This window comes from Piliocolobus tephrosceles, chromosome 14, assembly GCF_002776525.5.
Source record: "Piliocolobus tephrosceles isolate RC106 chromosome 14, ASM277652v3, whole genome shotgun sequence".
NCBI classification, from domain to species: Eukaryota; Metazoa; Chordata; class Mammalia; order Primates; family Cercopithecidae; genus Piliocolobus; species Piliocolobus tephrosceles.
In genome coordinates, this window is record NC_045447.1 from 24,260,511 (window position 1) to 24,280,444 (window position 19,934).

Consider the following 19,934-nt stretch of genomic DNA (forward strand, 5'->3'; position numbering starts at 1 on the left):
GGTAACTGCCATATTTAAGCAACTGCTTAAATTTTATAGGTAACTGCCATGGTATGTTTTTATCATGGCAGTTAATTTTACCATGGCAAATTAAACATGTGTTTACCATACAGCCAACAATTTCACTTTGGGCATTTATACCAGAAAAAGTGAAAACGTGTTCACACAAAATAATCTGTACACAAATATTTGCAACAGCATTATTCATAGTAACTCAAAACTGGAAATAACCCAAATGTCCTTCAGTGGGTGAATGGTTAAACAAACTGCTGTGTATCCATACCATAGAATGCGACTCAGTCATCAAAAGAAAGGTTAAGTTACAATAGCAAAGATTTAGGTTAATCTCAAAGATATTTCTTAATAGATTTGTTCAACCCAGAATGAGTAACCATGGGACATGAAAATCATCCTTCACTAGAATTCTTTGAAAATACATTAGATGCTTATTTTAGTAGGTGGTAATGAGTCTATTGCATAACAATTAGGAGCAATAGTCATGGGGAAGGGATATGACTTAATACCTGCTCTCCCAGACCTGATGGGGAGACAGAAGAAATGGTCAAACATGGTCTAGTAGGACGTATTCAATGATAGGGAAGAAAGGGAAGCAATAGGAACATAGAATATGAGCATCTTACCCAATCTTGGAGGCAGGCAGATACAAGAATGGTTTCTCCACACAATTAAGGAACAGAAGCATTGAAAAGAAAGGTTAAGTTACAAGAGCAGAGATTTAGGTTAGTCTCAAAGACATTTTTTAATAGATTTGTTAAACCAAGAATGAGTAGCCATGGGACATGAAAATCATCCTTTGCTAAAATGAGCATAGGAGCATAGTGATATGAAGGAAGAGGACTGGACACTTCCATTTTGCAGCAGTACAGCTAGTCAATAGTGTATCCAGGGAACTGCAGCTTGGGAAGGTAGTAAAAGTTGAGGCTGGACACTGGGGAGGGGTGGCAGTGAGCAGGGACCAAGCCATGAAAGGCCTTTCCAAGTAGCCTGAAGAGTCCAGGCTGTGATATAACCAGAAGTAGCAACAGGATGGAGGCTCTAGTCAAACTGGTTTCTACCATACATCACAGGCCATTCCTTAAACTTTCCTATTTCTAGAACCTATCTTTTCCCAGGGTCCTCTACTCTCCTCTGAGATCAACCCTCCCTGAGCTCTAAGGCCGAGTTCCACCACCACCTCTTTCTCCAGGAAGCCCCCTCAACCCCCTCACTGCAGGGTATTACTCCCTCCTGATTAAGAGGGTGCAGGTATTTATGAACATACATGATCCAGCAGCACCTACAGTGAAGTGTGATGGTGAAGAAGCCAGCAGCCAGCCTGCCTAAGTCCCCATCCTGGCTCTACCACTTGCCCTCTGTGCTTTATTTCCTTATGTGTAAAATGAGAATGATAGCTTTATTGTCACAAAAGTTATCTAGGATCGAATAATTTTATTGATATATTTAACTTAGAGCAGTGATTGGCACAAAGTAAGCACTTAAGAAATATAACCTTTTATTACATGTTGTGGCCCCCACACCCAACTGCAGGCAAAGCACATCACATGATTAATTAACTTTAGACTAATCAGGGAGTAGCAGTTAATGTTCTACTCTCACAGACAGTCACCTCCATCTGTGACCTCGTACTCTGATTAAACAATGGTCAGTGCAGGCTGGAAATACACTTTCCTTCCATAGGCAGTCATGTGCTAGAGGTTACAACTCCAAGCCGTGATTTGGGACTAGGTCATCTTCCTAGCTCCTCTGTCTTCATCCTTGGATGACCTAGGACAAGTGTCTTCACCTTTTAGAACTTTACTATTCCCATCTGTACACTGAGAATGAGTTTCTAGGAGGTTCAAAATGACAGAGGGCTAGGCAGCACTTTGCAAAGAGCTGATGCAAATGTGATTTCCGTTTCCCAACCTGCAAACCACACACCTCCCATCCCTCACTTTCACTTCCAGAAGCACACTCCCCAGACTGGCACAGCTGGTAAGCCTCCAGTGCAGGGAACAGGTATATTTTAATTTGCCCCACCCACTGACTTGATGAATTCTTTCTCTTCTCCTTCAGGGACTTTCCTAACTTCCTTCTGTAAACGAAGGAAGGAGCACATGATCATACTGTATATAAATATGCTTGGGAAAGCTTTCTTCTTCTCCTTCTTCTTTTTTTTTTTTTTCCTTAAACCAAACTTGGTTTCTGTTGTAGGCGGTACATTCTCTAGCAGGGTAGGGCCACAGTGTGCTCTTGAAGAGGGGAGGGGAGAGGAAAAGGGAAGGAGGAGACTGAGTGATTAAGTCATCCACTGTGAGAGCTGGTCTTCTATTTAATGGGGGCTCTCTCTGCCCAGGAGTCAGAGGTGCCTCCAGGAGCAGCAAGAGCATGGCCGAGGATCTGGGACTGAGCTTTGGGGAGACAGCCAGTGTGGAAATGCTGCCAGAGCACGGCAGCTGCAGGCCCAAGGCCAGGAGCAGCAGCGCATGCTGGGCTCTCACCTGCTGCCTGATGTTGCTCCCCTTCCTTGCAGGACTCACCACCTACCTGCTTGTCAGCCAGCTCCGGGCCCAAGGAGAGGCCTGTGTGCAGCTCCAGGTAAGCCACTTGCCACTCTGACCTTGGGGGAGATCAGTGGACTCTCTGCAGGGAGCGGCCACTATTTCAGCTCTGGACAGAGAACAGAGTTTCTTGGTGTATCACATTTCTTGTTTCTACATGCAGGGGAAATGTAGAGTGGGAGGGATGGAGAGGTTCAATCTGGTGTTTGTTCTCAGTATTTCTAGGGAATGAATAGTTCCTTCTTTTAATATGGGAATAACCTTAAGCCTCATATTTTTTAGATAATTATAATCATAGTACACTGGTAATTTGGGAACATTCTTTTTATTTAAGAAAAAAACTTAAAATTACATAACTAACACATGGTCATTGAAAAAAAGTTAGAAAATACAGATAAGGAGAGGAAGAAAGTTATCATTACTCATAATTCTTATAACTGACCACTGTTAACAGTTTGGGATATATAATTCTGTACAGAATTCTATGTAAGATGTAAAATGGAATTTTTTTAATGAGCTAGATTATTCTGAGTCTCCTAATATATTATGATTTTATTTATATGCTAATGAATTCACAACAGTATGATGCTATAGATACACATTCATATATGTGGATGCTATAATTTCTTACCCACTCTTTTTCTTGGGTTTAGAACTTTTTCTCTTTTTAGAGCTTAAGAAAGAACCTCCTTCCTTATTATCTATCTCTAAGGTCTTTCTGGGGCCTGGGAGAAGCCTAGTCAGAAAAAGAATATACGGTCTAGGGAGAACAATGGTAGGGGCAGGGATAGGTGTCAAGAAGAAAGCATAATCCTTGACTAGGAACATCAAAGGTATACCTCAAAACCTAAGGAATGTGTCTTTCCATTAATATCCTTTTTAAAAATGCCCCTTCATAAGCTATGATGGCTGATTTCATTTCACTTCAAAGTATTAAATTGCAAAGGGAAAAAAATTGGGTTTTCAATGGGTGTAACTGGAAACCTCGTCTCTAAGCAATCCTGGCCAGCTTCAAAGCATAGACACCATGAGTAAGCCATGGAAAATCTGTAATTCTCGCTGCCCCATCAGGGTCAACAAACAGACTGTGATTCAGGCAGCAGCGTTCATAGCCAGATGCCATTGCTTGTAAAATGTAGAAATATGCAGACAACCCGGAAATGCTGTTTATGATAAAGGAGAACCGCAGGTCATGGGAAGTCAGACTTTGACCCCTTGATCACCAAGGGGCCAGTTTCTGCTAGAAGTCAAGCCGCAGCACCCAGTTGGTGCTCTGGGACTCTGTCCCTCTTTAGCCAGGAGGAGACAGTTGTCCTTGAATGAGATACTGAGTGGCCTCCAGAAACCTGCACTGGGGTCTGAAGGAAGCCCAGAGGCATGACAGGTTCCCATCGCCACGAAGATGATGTCTGAGAGCCCTTGGTCAGCAGAAGGCAAGGAATACTTTTGTCTATCTAGAAAACCAGCAAGCAGAACGTCACAGTCCAAGGAGGATCCATGACTTGCCCAGCCAGAAGGTGAGATGAAGACATGCGCTGTTACGAGACAGGAAGCTCAGTGAAGAAAGGCATGGGGTCTTTTTTACTCACTGCTACCCTGCCAAATCTATCACTGTGCCTGTCCAATTGCAGATGCTCAAGAAATGAATAAGGCTGACACCATCATTCCATTATCATTAAACTCATCTTCCTGGAGAGCAGATGTGTGGAAATGATTGCAGCTCTGGGTTGCCCAGGCTCTGTAACTTCTTAGTGTGTCAGAAGAAAAGGAGAGGGAAATGGTGGTGAGGCTGGGCTCATGTAGCAATCAGGGTCCTGAAAAGAAACAGCTGGCTCACTCAAGAAAGTGTGTTTATAGAAGAATATTTAAAGAGTTTGAAGGGGTTTAAAGAAGGACCTCTTTGCTGAGATGCAGACAGATTGAAGGGAACTGAAAGGGCTGGAGCATCCAGGACTAGCAACAGTGGGAAACCAGTGACCATGCCTTGGCGCGAAGGGCACATGGAGGAAGAAGTGTTAGGGAAACCCAGAGAGAACTAAAGCCTAACAGAAGGCCTGCCTAGAAGACCTAAGGGCTCTGGAGAGAAAGGCAGTCACTGACAAAACAGCAGCGAGAGCGCAGAAGGAAGGAGGGAATGCTGACTACTCCCCGATCCCCCACCCTGCCTCCAATCCAATCCCATTGACCAGGCTCAGCAGGAAGCCAGGGCTCAAAGGTCCAGGGGCAGCTGAGCCAGGAGTCAGCTTCACAGGACAGAGCAGGGCCCGGGAAGGGCTGAGAGGGGATCTGGAGGGACTGATGGAGAAGAAATGGCTCAGAGGAGATGGGAAAAGACTGGATTCAAGGAGGGAAAACCAGGGCACCAAGGAGAGCTTGGGTAAACATACAGTGAAATATGGCTCACTTCTGGCTATGAAAATAGGCATGTGGCTTCATTTCTTTGAGCCTTTTTCCTTTTCTCCAAAGGGGGTATTAATATCAATACTCTGACAGCACTAATAAGGCATGTGCAGGAGGAGCATTGTGTATGTTGGAAATGTGGGGAGAGCTACATGCACATGGTGGCTGTGACGTGATCGTCACTCTACCCCAGGCACCAGGCAACTACTGAGAAAATTTGATGTTGGCCTCAGGAAGTAGGCTATTTCAACAGAGAGGCACTGTGGAATTCCAGATGTTCTCCTGGCCCAGCCACAGGGATGGGGTGGTTCAGGAAAAGCTTTCTGGAGGAGGGAAGGAAGGCACCTGGGCTAGATGCTGTGGCTGAGGTCCAGATCACAGACCCCATTATGGATAAAAACCAGTCAGATGATCGCAGGTCTTTGGAGATAACAAGGCCTTTGAAGGTCAGCTAGCCTAAAGCGCCTAATTTTGCAGATAGGGACACTGAGGCCCAGGGAACTGAAGAGATTTGCCCAAGTCCGTACCTCTAGTCGGTGACAGAGCCATGATTTGAAACTGGACCATCTGACCTCCTTCCCTGTGCATTCAGGCAGCCATGTTTGTGCTGTTCCAAGTGCCAGGTGGCCACACCATGGATCAAAGGAAGAAGGAGATCAGTAAAACCATGGAGAAAACTATTACTACAACTATACCAGTTACTGAGCCTCACCCCTCTCCCAGTGAGGAACTTCACATGGCAAATCTTATGTTACCCATAGAGTCACCCATCTAGAACTCCTGCCCAGCAGAGAGTAAGGCTGCCTGCGTTTTTCCAAAGAGAGAATTAAGAATCAGAGAGCTAGCACAGCATGCTTATGTTATAGAAATACAATTAAAAACAAAATCTGGCCGGGCACAGTGGCTCACGCCTGTAATCCCAGCACTTTGGGAGGCCAAGGCAGGTGGATCACGAGGTCAGGAGATCGAGACCATCCTGGCTAACATGGTGAAACCCTGTCTCTACTAAAAATACAAAAATTAGCCGGGCGTGGTGGCAGGCGCCTGTAGTCCCAGCTACTCGGGAAGCTGAGACAGGAGACTCACTTGAACCCGGGAAGTGGAGGTTGCAGTGAGCTGAGAGCACGCCAGTGCACTCCAGCCTGGGTGACAGAGCGAGACTCCGTCTCAAAAACAAAAACAAAAACAAAGTCTTCTCCCAACCTAGAAATCCTGTCCACAAAGGTAGTGGAGAAAGAAAACAGTTTTATTGTTGAATAAGCATTAAACCAGAATGTGATGCACATCACAGGCAATCTACCAAGAGATGGCAAAGACAGATATCTTACCCTCTTATGCAGCCAAGCAAATATAACCCATTACACACAAGTTAACTGAAAAAAAAAAAAGAGTACATAACAGTATATATAATATGGTACACTCATTTTATGAAAATATTTACTGATATGAACATGTTTGTAAATACATATTATATCTCAGGAAGAGCACAAAAGAAATTGGTAATTCTGCCAGCATCCAGGTAGAAAACTGGGCGGCTTGTCAACAAGGGAAGGAGGGAGTCTTTTATAAACCTAGCCTCTTTCACACAAAATGTGTATGCTACCTATACAAAAAAGTATAGAAATAATAAAACCTGTTAGGACCTTTAGATTTCTGCAGAATATTAGGCAAATGTATCTTGGAAGAGTTGAGGGTTGAAAGTTAAAACCCAGTTTGAATTCTGGCTAGACACTTCTTAACCATGTTACTTTTAACCCTTTTGGGCCTCGGCTTCTTTATGTGTGAAATGGGGATAATTACAAATAAAGTATTTGCAGTGTCTGTCATGGAGTGAGGGATTAGTAAATGTTAACAATTATTTTTATTATGATCAGGGAATTTCCCTGCTCAGGGAAATTACATCATAGAGGACAACTTCTTCACCTGCCCTGGAATTTGCCGTCGCCTGGCCAGAGAGTAGTTGTTGATGCTAGAGGGATTCTTGGTCCATGTTTATAAGCTGTCTCTGTGTTTCATTCCCCACCCAGGTCTTGCCTCCCAACCCCCACTAATTTCTCAATCCATTCTTTACCTGGCTGCACTTGACAGCCCTATAGGCTGGGTATTCTTTGGGCCCTACAGTATCTTCCACTGCCCTCAGATTGGGTCCACAGGCCCTACTCTGGCCCAGGTCCCCTGAGACCAGGCCTCCATCCTCTCTGGACACAGTTCTGGCACATAGAGTCTGTGCAGGCAAAGCAGAGTGCACCAAGATGATTCAGCCCAAGCCCAGCAATGGCACTCAGTACCGCACAATGAATCCTCAGGGATGCCATAGAAGGCATTCCTGCCCAGCGTTTAACCACTGCCCAACCTGTCCTTCCCTTTTCAGTCCTACTTCTAGCATCATCTGCACACTCTCCCCACATTCTCCTTGGTTTCCTCCAACCTCACTTCCACACCTTCCTGAAAATCTCTACAGTGCTCATGACTTTTATTCCCTCAACCATTCTTCCCCGCTGAGGCCTCCTGGTCTCCAATCAGACCAATAGGGTCCTGTAGTGATAGCTTGGGCTTCAGAGTCACACAGACTTGAGGAAAAGCCATGGCACCACCACATCACAGCTGCAACCTCTTAATAACTTATTATATAGCAGAAACCATGCTAAATTTTTTCATATTAAAGGTTTTGAGACAAGTACATGAGATCACACCTATAAAGCATCTAGCATGGTATCTGGTAGGTAAACATGTGCAATACTTTTTTGCTATCAATACTACATGCATCATCTCAGTTAACAATGGAAATCGCACAATGAGGAAACTACTATTATTATCCACATTTTAGAGATGATGAAGCTGAGGTTTAGAAAGGCTAAACAATGTGCCCAGTGACACAGTTAAAGAATGTGACACTAAGATTTGAATCCACTCTATATATTTATCCTAATGACTATGTTGTCTGCCTCTGGGAATAAGTCCAACCAAGTATTCACCTCCTGGGATAGGCAGGAGGGTTTAAGTATGAAAAGCGCCTACCCCATAGTAAGTGCTCAATAAATGCCAGTCCTCTTCCTCCCCTGAGGGCACCTATCTATACCTGGCACACAGAAAGCACTAAGTGTTTTCTGGATGGAGGGAGGGTTGGAAGGGCAGGCAAGGTACTAGATCTCCCTGGGCCATAGACTCACTATCTATAAAATGAGGAGATTAATACACTTTCTATATAGCACTAGGGTGAGAATTCTGCAAAATGTCCAGAAAGCTGCTGTCATAGAGTAGATGCTCAGCAGACGTGATTCCCTCCCCATCCCCACTCCACCTGGGATGAGCCCTCTTATCTCACTCAAGTTGTTTCCTCTTTCGGAAGGATGATGGATTGTGATAATCTCTTTCAGACTTGTCTAGAGAAAACAAACAGATAGTTGAGATAAAAGTACTTTATAAATTGCAGACCTCTTATCGCTCGATGAAGATTCCCCTGCTGTAACCTCAGGAAGCATCAGCATACCTGGAAGATATTCACTCCAAAGATCAGGTTGTGGGCAAAAGGAAGGGAAAGCAGAAGCAGTGAAGGTGCACTGAGGAAGCGCAGAGGCAGGAAGGGTGAGCAAGCCTGGCTGTGAATCTCGGACATCCGGGCAGCTTGCAGCTGGTAACAGCAGAATCCATTCAATGTGAACATATTGCAGCTGGTAATGGCAGACATATTGAATATTGAACGTGAACATATTGCAGCTGGTAATGGCAGAATCCATTTAAAGTGAACATATTGCTGAGTGCCAGGGTGGCTTGGAGAGCTCCTGCATCCCCACCCAATGGAGCACACACTGCAGACCACACACTGGCTACAAGAGGTCATCTCCCAGCCTGACCCCTCCTTGTAGCTGACAGCAGCAACAAGCGGGGGATGTGAAGTGGGTAGGGCATAAATTCCATTCCCTCAACCCATTTGCGTTCTAAAAGGGCAGAAGTTCAAAAGCCCAAGGAAGCCTATCGAATGTCTGTCCTTGGTGAAAAGCAGATGCCTCCCAGAGCTCCTAAAGCATCCAAATCTACCCCTTGTGATAAAGAGATACAAGGGTGACTTCTTGTACAACTGAAGTCGTAAGACCAAAAGGAGGATGTGCAGAACCAACAATACAGCCTACAATCATACGCTGAGCCCAAAGAAAGAAGGAAAAGGAACCTTATGTATGTGGCCTTTCTGAGCCACCACAATAGACCTGAGAGGAAAGAATTATTGTCTGCTTTTATTGATGAGGAAACAGTTCCACTGAGGTCAAGTGACATGCCAAAATCAGAGCACCAGGAAATAATGGAGTTGGGATTTCCAAATTTGCTCAGCTGTAAACACTGGCATCGTTGCTTTGCACTATGCTGAATGTTGCACATAAAGCCCTATCCAGGGCACCTTGGAGGATGATGAAATGAAATGACCTCAGAATAAAACATTTCCAGATTGGCATTATCTTTGTGCAAGTATAAACAGGAGAAGCAAAAGGACAAGACAAAGAGGCAAACTTCTGCATATTTCTCCTGGAAGTGCTGGGAGGATGTTTTGGGTCATAAAACATTTATGCCTTTGCAATTACAGCATTTACGACAGCAAGAGATGAATATCTCTCCCTGTTTGTGAATAGAGATAGAGAGTGACTATAGTACCTGAGAGGAAAGGCTACGTGGATCATTAGTTAAAATACACTTAGGGGATTTTTCTGGGGAAATGCCAGGAAATCTCAAAGACTATCTTGCTTCAGTCTTGTTCATCTATTGTACATTCAGCTAATGTTTATGAAGCTCCTAATATGTGCCAGGGTCTGTACTTGTTCTCAAGGTTCAGATCCCAAGCCTTCCATGCACTCTTTGACCTTGGACAGTGGCTTGACCTCTTTTCATGCCATTCTAAGCCACAAAAAGGTGATGCTGACCCCTCCTTTAAAAGTAACTGGAGTATTAGATGAGGCAGACACATAAATGCCCAATACAGGACCTGGCACCTGGGAAGCATTCAACTAAACTTCAATATCCTCTTTCTGCTTTCTTCTACTCAATTTAAACAGTTAAAGTAATTCCAAAAATACCTATAGTAACAGACCATGGTTAGTTGGAGTCAGGGATTACCAGTCAACATACCAAAAAAAAGCAAATGAGAGGAAAAGTTCCCTGACCTACAAGAACTAAGGAGGGTAGACAAAGGGAAGTACCAGCTGTTTTTTGCTGGGCCTAACATATGCTGGTGGGAGCAAGCATCCCATCTCCCTCTGAGATGCATGCCCATGGGCATACACATTTGCTTTTTCTGACTCTGGCTCCTGGCTAAGCCTTGCCACTTACAACAAATCTTTCTAGAGCCACAGCTATGCTCCACACAGAGCATGATGAAGACCTTTAGAGGCCCTAGTACTAAACGACAAACATTTTTAATAGGAACAAAAAGTTGTCTTTCCTAGATTTTTGGATTGTAAAACTGGCTGAAGTCACTGCATCCTCACCCCCTCTCTGACTCTCTTTGTCTGCCTCTGTCTTCCTGATGCCTGACAATCTGTGCATTTTGCCAGTTGAATAATCTGGCAAAAGTGCCAGGCACTGTCTGAGGCACTAGGAATACAGGTCCCCACATGCAAGCAGATTGAATTTTCAGAGTGAGAAAAGTCATAAGCACACAAATAAATAATAAAATTGGATCCTGGATCTCAGCCAGTGGTTTGAGAATATATGTATAGAGGAATAATCTCAGTATCAGACACTATGTCAATTCAATTGGAGGCTAATGTTGCCATGACCAGCACCTCTCAGGAGCCAACATCTCTTTGGTGCCCCCAGAATAATGAGAAGTGATGGAGATGAGTCAGGGCTGGAACACAGAAGACATTGCATTGGTCTGGTGTTCCCAGGAACCAGCCTGAGAGCAGGCATTGGGACAACTGCATAAACCTTTTCCCAAATAAGCTATTATTCCATCCTCTCAAATTTCTTCCTCATTCATTACTACTTCCTTTCACAATAATTTTCCTCCTGTGATAGACAGAGTTGTTACTAAGAGAAGCAGCAATGGAAGGTTTAGATGTTGTTCTTGGAGAAAGAGTTTCAAATGACGTCCTTCTTGTGGACTCTTGGAATGCTGTAGTCTTCAACATCTGCCAACAGGCTCAGTCACCACCTCCAGATGTTTAGTGACACACTGGACCATACTTGTCTATCCATATATGAAAATAAAATGTGTGGCCAAGTTATAGAAGTCCAGCAGAGCAAACAGGGAAATGTGTCCACAGCTCAGATACATGCTAATGACAGTGGGATTCTGAGTCAAGAAGAAATGTTGTAAACTCTTAGCTGAGTGTCATCTTAGCCAAAGACAAGCAGGATGTTCAAAATTTCTCAGCAGAGAATTAAATAAATCAAAAGAAGGCCAACCAGGGCAGGTACCTTTCCTATACCAGCAGATGCAATCAAGATCTCTCTGATTCTCTTTGAGAACTCCACCTTCAGTTTTCTGCCTTGTCAAAGGATCAATTCCTTCAGCTCTGTCAATATCCAGGAAGACAATAGGCTACAGAATAAGTTCATTTCTGGGCTGCTGCTCCACTCCCTCAAGACCATCCAAGTTATTGATTCTGGATAAGTGATCACAGCAATTGGGTTTAGGTTTTCAAAGACTGCTGTACTCATGACCCTGTGCTAAATGCACATAATGTGTTCATTTCCCAGCAGAAAGTCTTGATATTTTCCAACTACCCCCATGTCCTGTTGAGCCTCCTTACATGTCGTATCCATACATATGACACCACATCACAGATGCAGGGTATTGAGGTATTTGCTATTGTGCAAGCTGTTGGCCTTGTCTGGAATGGTCATTACCTCTTTTATCATCTGGCTAATACCTGCAAGACCTGTAAGACTGTGTTCCGGGGCAATTCCTTCTGATTCTCCCATTTCTAGGCCAGGTCTCTGTGTCCCAGAGTCTTTATTGAATGAATACTCATTCAATAAAGTAACTACACTTACTGTGTTTCTTCAGATACCTTGAATCAATTCACAGTGGTTGCCTCTCATGGCTTGGAACACAGAGGGCTTAGAGAGAAGTAAATAATGGATAGCAATACTGGGATGATAAGTTAGGACTTTGAATGCCAAGACAAAATGAGATTGGACTGGGTCTGAAGGGCCATGAGGAGTCATTGAAGGTTTATGAGCAGCATAGTATCTAGACAAAGTGATGCTTTAGAAAAAGCCCTCTGAAGGCCGGCCAGGAAATAGATCAAGGAAAAGGAGAAAACAGTAGTACAAAGACCCTGCCGGAGGCTGATGAAAGAATCCAGAAGAGCAGCATGCCAAGGCCTGGAATTGAAACCTCATGAGAAACACTGCAAAATAGAAGTGACAGCCCTTGGTTTTGTGGAAGAAGAAAAAAAGAAAATTTCAGGTCTGGTAATTGAGAGAAAGCAGTAATGGTGGCTTTAACAGAATTGAGAAGTGAATGGAAAGGGGCTGGAGAGACCATAAAGTCAGTTAGTCATTCAAAGACAAGATTTCTGCCCTCAAGGGGCTTCTAGTAGAGGTTAGGTAGCATGACCTGGGAGTGAAAAAAGGCTGCATGTCCCGGCTCTAACAAGATCACTGATATCGCAGACCTGCTCATAGACCTAGGCTCCGCAATGACACAATTAAATCCACATGATTACGCAGGCAGATGGCAAGACATCCAAACATATGATGCCACACCACAGACACGTGCACAGATGCTAAAACACGTCAATGTAGTCTCCCCACTGATGGAGCTGTATTCTCTCACACACAGACACACAATTCCTCATTCATGAGACAGTCCTCCCTCAGTATCCACAGGGATTGATTTCAGGACCCCAGTGGATACCAAAATCTACAGATGCTCAAGTCCTTGATATAAAATGCATAGTACTTGCACATAACCTAGTCATATTCTCCTATGTACTTTAAATCATCTGTAGACTAATTACGATACCTAATACAGTGTAAATGCTATATAAATGGTTGCTATGCTATATTGTTTGTTACTTGCATTATTTTTCATGGCTGTAATGTTTTTCAAATATTTTTGATCCACAGTTGGTTGAATCTGCAGATATGGAAATCATAGAACCTGACTATACACTCACAATACACACATTTTGAGATGTAAAACAGATCAAGTGTTCATATAATAACAGAATCATTCTATTAGTGGAGATTGTCTAGCAACAAGAACCAAATCAGAAGATTGGGTTGAGTCAAAATCATATTAGAGAAGGCTTTTTTTAATATCATAAATTTTGCTTTATTTTTATTTTTATTGATACATAATATTTTATATATGTGTGGGGTCCATGTGATTTTTTTTACATACATAAAATGTGTAATGATCAAGTCAGGGTATTGAGGGGTATCCATCACTTCGAGTATTTATCATTTCTATGTGTTGGGAACATTTCAAGTTTTCTCTTGTAGCTACTTTGAAATGTACAGTGTAATATATAGTTGCTAACTATTGTCACCATACTCTGCTATCAAACATTAGAACTTAAACTTTCTATCAAACTGTACATTCATACCCATTGTCTAACCTCACTTCATCCCCATCTTCTCCCACTCACCCACCCTTCCCAACCCCTAGTGTCTGTCATTCTACTCTTTACCCCCATGAGACCAACTCTTTTAGCTCCCACATATCAATGAGAACATGCAAAGTGTGTCTTTCTATGTCTGGTTTATTTCACTTAACATAATGACCTCCAGTTCTATCCATGTTGCTGCAAATAAGATGATTTCATTTTTTATGCCAAATGGTATTCCATTGTTTATATGTACCACATTTTCTTTATCCTTCCATTTATATCTTGATAGAGATGTGGATCAGATTGATTCCATATCTCTACTATTGTGAATAGTCCTGTAATAAGCATGTGAGTGCAAGTATCCCTTTGATATATTATTCCTTTTCTTTTGAATGCATACCCAGTAGTGAGATTGCTAGATTGTATGGTAGTTCTACTTTTAGTTTTTTTGAGAAATTCCATACTATTTTCCATAGTGGCTGTACTAATTTATATTCCCATCAACCATGTATAATAGTCCAATGCATGATATTATTTCTAAGCTAAGAGCATACTTTTGCTATTAAGCTTTATGCTCAGGTATGTGAGTGGTGGTTCCTTCATTATCCATGCATTCTTTGCACCGACTCATAGATATTCTGACTTGCTCTTCACTTCAATCCTATGAGTAATTTAAGGCTAAGTGTGTTATTATTCCCACCTTAGAAATAAAGACACCAAAGCTCAGAGAGGTAAAGTCTTACTCAAGGTCATATTGTTAATAAATGATAGAACAAGGATTTAAATTCAGATCTGTCTGCCTCCAAGGCAGTTACTCTTCCACCATCATGTGGTATCTGAAATAGCTCATAAACTAGGGTAGCAGTCATTTAAAAAGTCTTTATGTATTGCATAGAAACAAGGAAGAATTGTTGAGGCTGATGAAAAGAATATAGTCATTATTTCCTTTTCTGTATCATTTTTAAGAAGAGTCCCAATTTTTAAATTATGGTAGAGAAAAGAAAATAAAGCAAGTGCCATTATTTGTTCAAATAACAAAAGCATAGACAAGGTGCTGAGTTCCCCTAGAATAGAACAGGAAAAGCTCTCAAAAAAAGAACCTTAAAGTTGAGCTTCAGAGACAAGTCTAAAAGAAAGGAAGGTCATTGGAAGTGTCAGGGGAGGAAAGTGGACAGCAGAGAGGCAAGATTCCCATCAACAAAAATATTTTCATTCTCATTTCTCTCATCACAGAGTGCCCAGGCTGGGCAGCAGAAGCTTTGTAATCATACCTGCGCTATGGGCATCTGTGTGAGTGTTGGGATCAAAAGGACCACAGTTGGTCTAAACTGTGCTTTCTTTCCCAATAGGCTCTAAAAGGACAGGAGTTTGCACCTTCACCTCAGCAAGTTTGTAAGTATGCTCATCTTCAATGCCTTTCCTTGTGGGGAACAAGAACATTTCTAGTGGTTCTGACTGTAGGAAGTTCAGCGATGAGTCTTTAAGTATAAGTTGCTAAGCTGAGGGATGCAAATCCAGAGGAGAAGTGAGGCTCCGCTGCAGGCACGAAGAAGGCAAAATGGCACCATGGCCAAGTGCGTGGCCTGTGGAACTGATGGCCTGAACTCAAACCCCGACTCTGGAATCTACTAGCAGTGTGACTTTGGGCAAATAATTTCACCTGTCTCTGCCTGCATTTACTCACCTGTAACAATGGTTAGACTAGATCCTACTCAACAGGGTTAATGTGAATTAAATCAGATAATTCCTATAAAGGGGTTAGAACAATGTCTAGCACATCAAAAGTATGCAATAGATTTTTGCTTTTTATCATCATCAGCAATACCATATTTATAACGCAATTAGACCATGCCTAATCCAACATAATAGTTTCTGAGAACCAAAGGGAAATTCTAAGGTCTTCTCCAGAACTAATAGGCAAACAGAGGCCCAGAGAGGGAAAAGGATCCACCAAGGTCATATAGCTAAAGAATAGTTCCCATCCACTCCTCGTCCCATTTCTTTTGGGTCTATTCAGTGAATATAGTTAAAGGGACCATGGAAGAAGGCAAAAAGCCAATTCACTCCCATGAAGGAAGTTTGAGGGAAGGAGCAGTGCGTTGTGCTTTATTGAGCATTGGCCATGTGCAAAGTTCATGCAAGGCACCTCCATCTATACTGTGCCCATCTTAGCTGAGATGAGAAAATAGCATCTCAGGCAGGCTAGATAAACTTGCCCAAACCCATGGGGCCAAGATTCATTTGTGTTCAAGACTCTTTCTTCTGAGTCTTCATGTTCTTGTTGGTGCTTGCTGCAAGTGCCACATTCCAATCCAAAATCCTGCAAGGAGTGGCACTGGACCAAGTTGGAATAGATCAAGATTTCTCTCCTATCATAGGCACCATGCAACTCACAAAGGGCCATCTTCATTTCAGTCACTCTTTGTCTCATATGAAGCACATTTTTCCTTTTGTTACAGATGCACCTCTTAGAGCAGATGGAGATAAGCCAAGGGCACACCTGACAGGTAAGCCTCCCTGCTGTGTTTTACGGGAGACCATGGGCCAGAATCCTGAGATTTCTTTCAGCAGTTTAGCAAAATTCATTCTAGTGGCTTAAACTGAAAACTACATTCCTTGGTAAGAGACTCCTCCCCTCAATATTCCAGTGTGTGTGTGTGTGTGTGTGTATACATATGTGTGTGTGTACACACACACACACGTTTCCTTTATCCACTCATCTGTTGATGAACACTTAGGTTGATTCCACATTTTTACTGTTGTGAATAGTGCTGCAATAAGCATGTGAGTGCAGGTGTCTCAGTGGAGGGTTTTTTGGATGTCTTCTTCCCTGTGGGGGGTCCAAAGGCCCATGTCTCTTGGACATTTTCTTTCAGATTCTATCAGCCCTCTTTCTTTCTCTCCTGTCTCTCTCTCTCATTCATACACTGAGTCATTCAGAAATGGCTTCTCTCCAACTCAGAGCTGCAAGTAATTCTGGATCTGGTCACAGACAAAAAGTCCCCAGAGTTGCCAATTTATCTAGTTCATCTGTGCCCTATTCAAGATGATGTAACTAAATGTTTACCTTCAGGGAGGTGTTTCCAAAGAATTTTCATCGGTGTATGGAAATCAAGAGAAATTCCATACTATCACCAGTTGGCTAATTTTCCAAGTCTAGTGTAGAAATTCCATGCACCTCACACCTAGAGTTTCTATACCTCTGAGACTCCAGAGGAAAGAGCAAGACAGTACAGAAGGATACGTTAAAATCCATTGAAAACCTAGAAGGTTAAAAAGGAAGCATACCCTCCTGACCTATAAGAAAATTTGCAATCTGCAGGGGGCTATCCTTGTGGCCCAAGACATTGGTGTTACCATTTGACTAAGAGGAAATTATTTGTGGTGAGCTCTGAGTGAGGATTAGGACCAGGGAGATGCCAAGTTTCTATCATTTACCTCATGCCTGTAAGACAAGTGTTTTGTTCCAACTGATGAATGGGGATAAAACAGTTCAGTCAATTACTCACAGGGCAAAGAATGGGAATTTGAAAGGTCTGGTGCCTGGCCTTGTCATAAGGTAAACAAGAGAGGTATTCATTAGTTTTATTGGAGTCATTTGGGAAAGGATAATTCTTGCAGCAAGCCATTTTCCTAAACACAGAAGAATAGGGGGATTCCTTAACCTTCACTGTTCTCCAGGATCATAGGTCTGAAAAATTAAAAATTTTCAGGTCAGACCACTCAGTCTCAGAAAGGCAAAGTAATTTGCCCCAGGTAACTAGTCCAAGATACTATTCTCTTTGAACAAATGTGTATGTCCAATCACATATTCTTCATTCGTTCCTCCCCAAAGTAGTTTTTAGCTGTTAGGTATATTCGATCACTTTAGTGTTTTTTGAAAATTATATGAGACCCTTTTTTAGCAAAGTCTACGGTTTCCAAATGAGCAAATTAATCCTGTCTCTTGTCTTTGCAGTTGTGAGACAAACTCCCACACAGCACTTAAAAAATCAGTTCCCAGCTCTGCACTGGGAACATGAACTAGGCCTGGCCTTCACCAAGAACCGAATGAACTATACCAACAAATTCCTGCTGATCCCAGAGTCGGGAGACTACTTCGTTTACTCCCAGGTCACATTCCGTGGGATGACCTCTGAGTGCAGTGAAATCAGACAAGCAGGCCGACTGAACAAGCCAGACTCCATCACTGTGGTCATCACCAAGGTAACAGACAGCTACCCTGAGCCAACCCAGCTCCTTATGGGGACCAAGTCTGTGTGTGAAGTAGGCAGCAACTGGTTCCAGCCCATCTACCTCGGAGCCATGTTCTCCTTGCAAGAAGGGGACAAGCTCATGGTGAACGTCAGTGACATCTCTTTGGTGGATTACACAAAAGAAGATAAAACCTTCTTTGGAGCCTTCTTACTATAGGAGGAGAGCGAATATCATTATGTGAAAGTCCTCTGCCACCAAGTTCCTAATTTTCTTCGTTCAAATGTAATTACAACCAGAGGTTTTCTTGGGGCCGGGAGTAGGGGGCTTTCCACAGGGACAATGGTTTAGCTATGAAATTTGGGGCCCAAAATTTCACACTTCATGTGCCTTACTGATGAAAGTACTAACTGGAAAAAGGCTGAAGAGAGCAAATATATTATTATGGTGGGTTGGAGGATTGGTGAGTTTCTAAATATTAAGACACTGATCACTAAATGAATGGATGATCTACTCAGGTCAGGATTGAAAGAGAAATATTTCAACACCTTCCTGCTATACAATGGTCACCAGTGGTCCAGTTATTGTTCAATTTGGTCATAAATTTACTTCAATTCAGGAGCTTTGAAGGAAGTCCAAGGAAAGCTCTAGAAAACAGTATAAACCTTCAGAGGCAAAATCCTTCACCAATTTTTCCGCATACTTTCATGCCTTGCCTAAAAAAATTAACAGAGAGTTGGTATGTCTCATGAATGTTCTCACAGAAGGAGTTGGTTTTCATGTCATCTACAGCATATGAGAAAAGCTACCTTTCTTTTGATTATATACACAGATATCAAAACAAGCAAGGATGAGTTTTACATGTATATCAAAAATACAGCAGTTGCTTGTATTCAGCAGAGTTTTCTTGACTACCTATTATGTTCTGGGTGCTACCTTAACCCAGAAGACACTATGAAAAACAAGACAGACTTCACTCAAAACTTACATGAACACCACTAGATGCTTCCTGATCAAATATCAGTCAGCATACTCTAAAGAATAACTCCAAGTCTTGGCCAGGCATGGTGGCTCACGCCTGTAATCCCAACACTTTGGGAGGCCAAGGCGAGTGGGTCATCTAAGGCTGGGAGTTTGAGACCAGCCTGACCAACATGGAGAAACCCTGTCTCTACTAAAAATACAAAATTAGCCGGGCGTGGTAGCACATGCCTGTAATTCCAGCTACTCAGGAGGCGGAGACAGGAGAATTGTTTGAACTGGGGAGGCAGAGGTTATGGTGAGCCCAGATCACACCATTGCACTCCAACCTGGGTAACAAGAGCAAAACTCTTTCTAAAAAATAAAAAATAAAATAATAACTCCAAGTCTTTAGAAAATATCATCTGAAACTGTTACATCAGATTTCTGGCACTCTCCTGACTGTGGAAGATAGCCAACTGACTGTGGATAGCCAGCTGATTAGTTCCCTGAAGAAACCTGAAGGCAGACACCTAGTTAACTAGATCAACTATATACTGCCATCTCATTGGATGCTGGGAGACAATGGACTTATTCCCTGGAGGAGAGGAAAAAACAAGTCAATCACCAAATCTGAAGAAGTTAACCTAGATCTTTGAGGTTTGATTTGCAACTTTATATACAGAGTATTATGTGGGTATTTTTCCTTTAAAATATTCAAAGGGATTTACATATGGGATTAGCCAATGAGCCTAGCCAAGACCTTCCCTGGAGGAGAGGCTGGACATTGCGGAGGTCCCTTCTGTGTTTCAGTGGGTTCATATCCTCTAGTCTGTATGAGTTTCCTATGCTAATATGTCAAGGGCAGGAGAGGCAACTCTGTTCTCTTAGCCTTTGTTGACTTGCCTGTAAAGCAAGAATCTGCCCATTTGTTTCCAAGGAGCAAATGAGCTCATGAGAATGAAACATGTTAACTTCATGCATTCTGCGCCATCTGAGCATTTTGGCATGATATGACCCTATTATAAATGCTTCCTATTCTAGGAGACCTCACAGATGAATCTGAGAGCAAATTTGGCACCAAAATCACTCTCACGCTGGTTTCCAGTAGACTGTAGAGGCAGAGATGCATTTGAGAGGCTCCTGAGCAGAGTGTCCAGTGTAGTCGGAGTACTTGATCAATATTTCTTGAGTTATAATTAAATAAAAATTAATTTCTGATTTCTCAGTTTGGAGGTTAAGTTTCTAAATATATTTTCTAACCTCT

At 42.6% G+C, this 19,934-nt stretch overlaps 1 protein-coding gene across 1 annotated transcript; it reads left to right on the forward strand.

Moving 5' to 3' along the window:
• Positions 1 to 2,268: 2,268 nt before the first annotated feature.
• Positions 2,269 to 19,043, forward strand: TNFSF15 (TNF superfamily member 15). The gene is made up of 4 exons (XM_023223786.2): positions 2,269 to 2,598; positions 14,863 to 14,905; positions 15,973 to 16,020; positions 17,472 to 19,043. Exons 1-4 carry the CDS (start codon positions 2,389 to 2,391, stop codon positions 17,924 to 17,926), a joined length of 756 nt encoding a protein of 251 aa, XP_023079554.1. The 5' UTR covers positions 2,269 to 2,388; the 3' UTR covers positions 17,927 to 19,043.
• Positions 19,044 to 19,934: the final 891 nt, after the last annotated feature.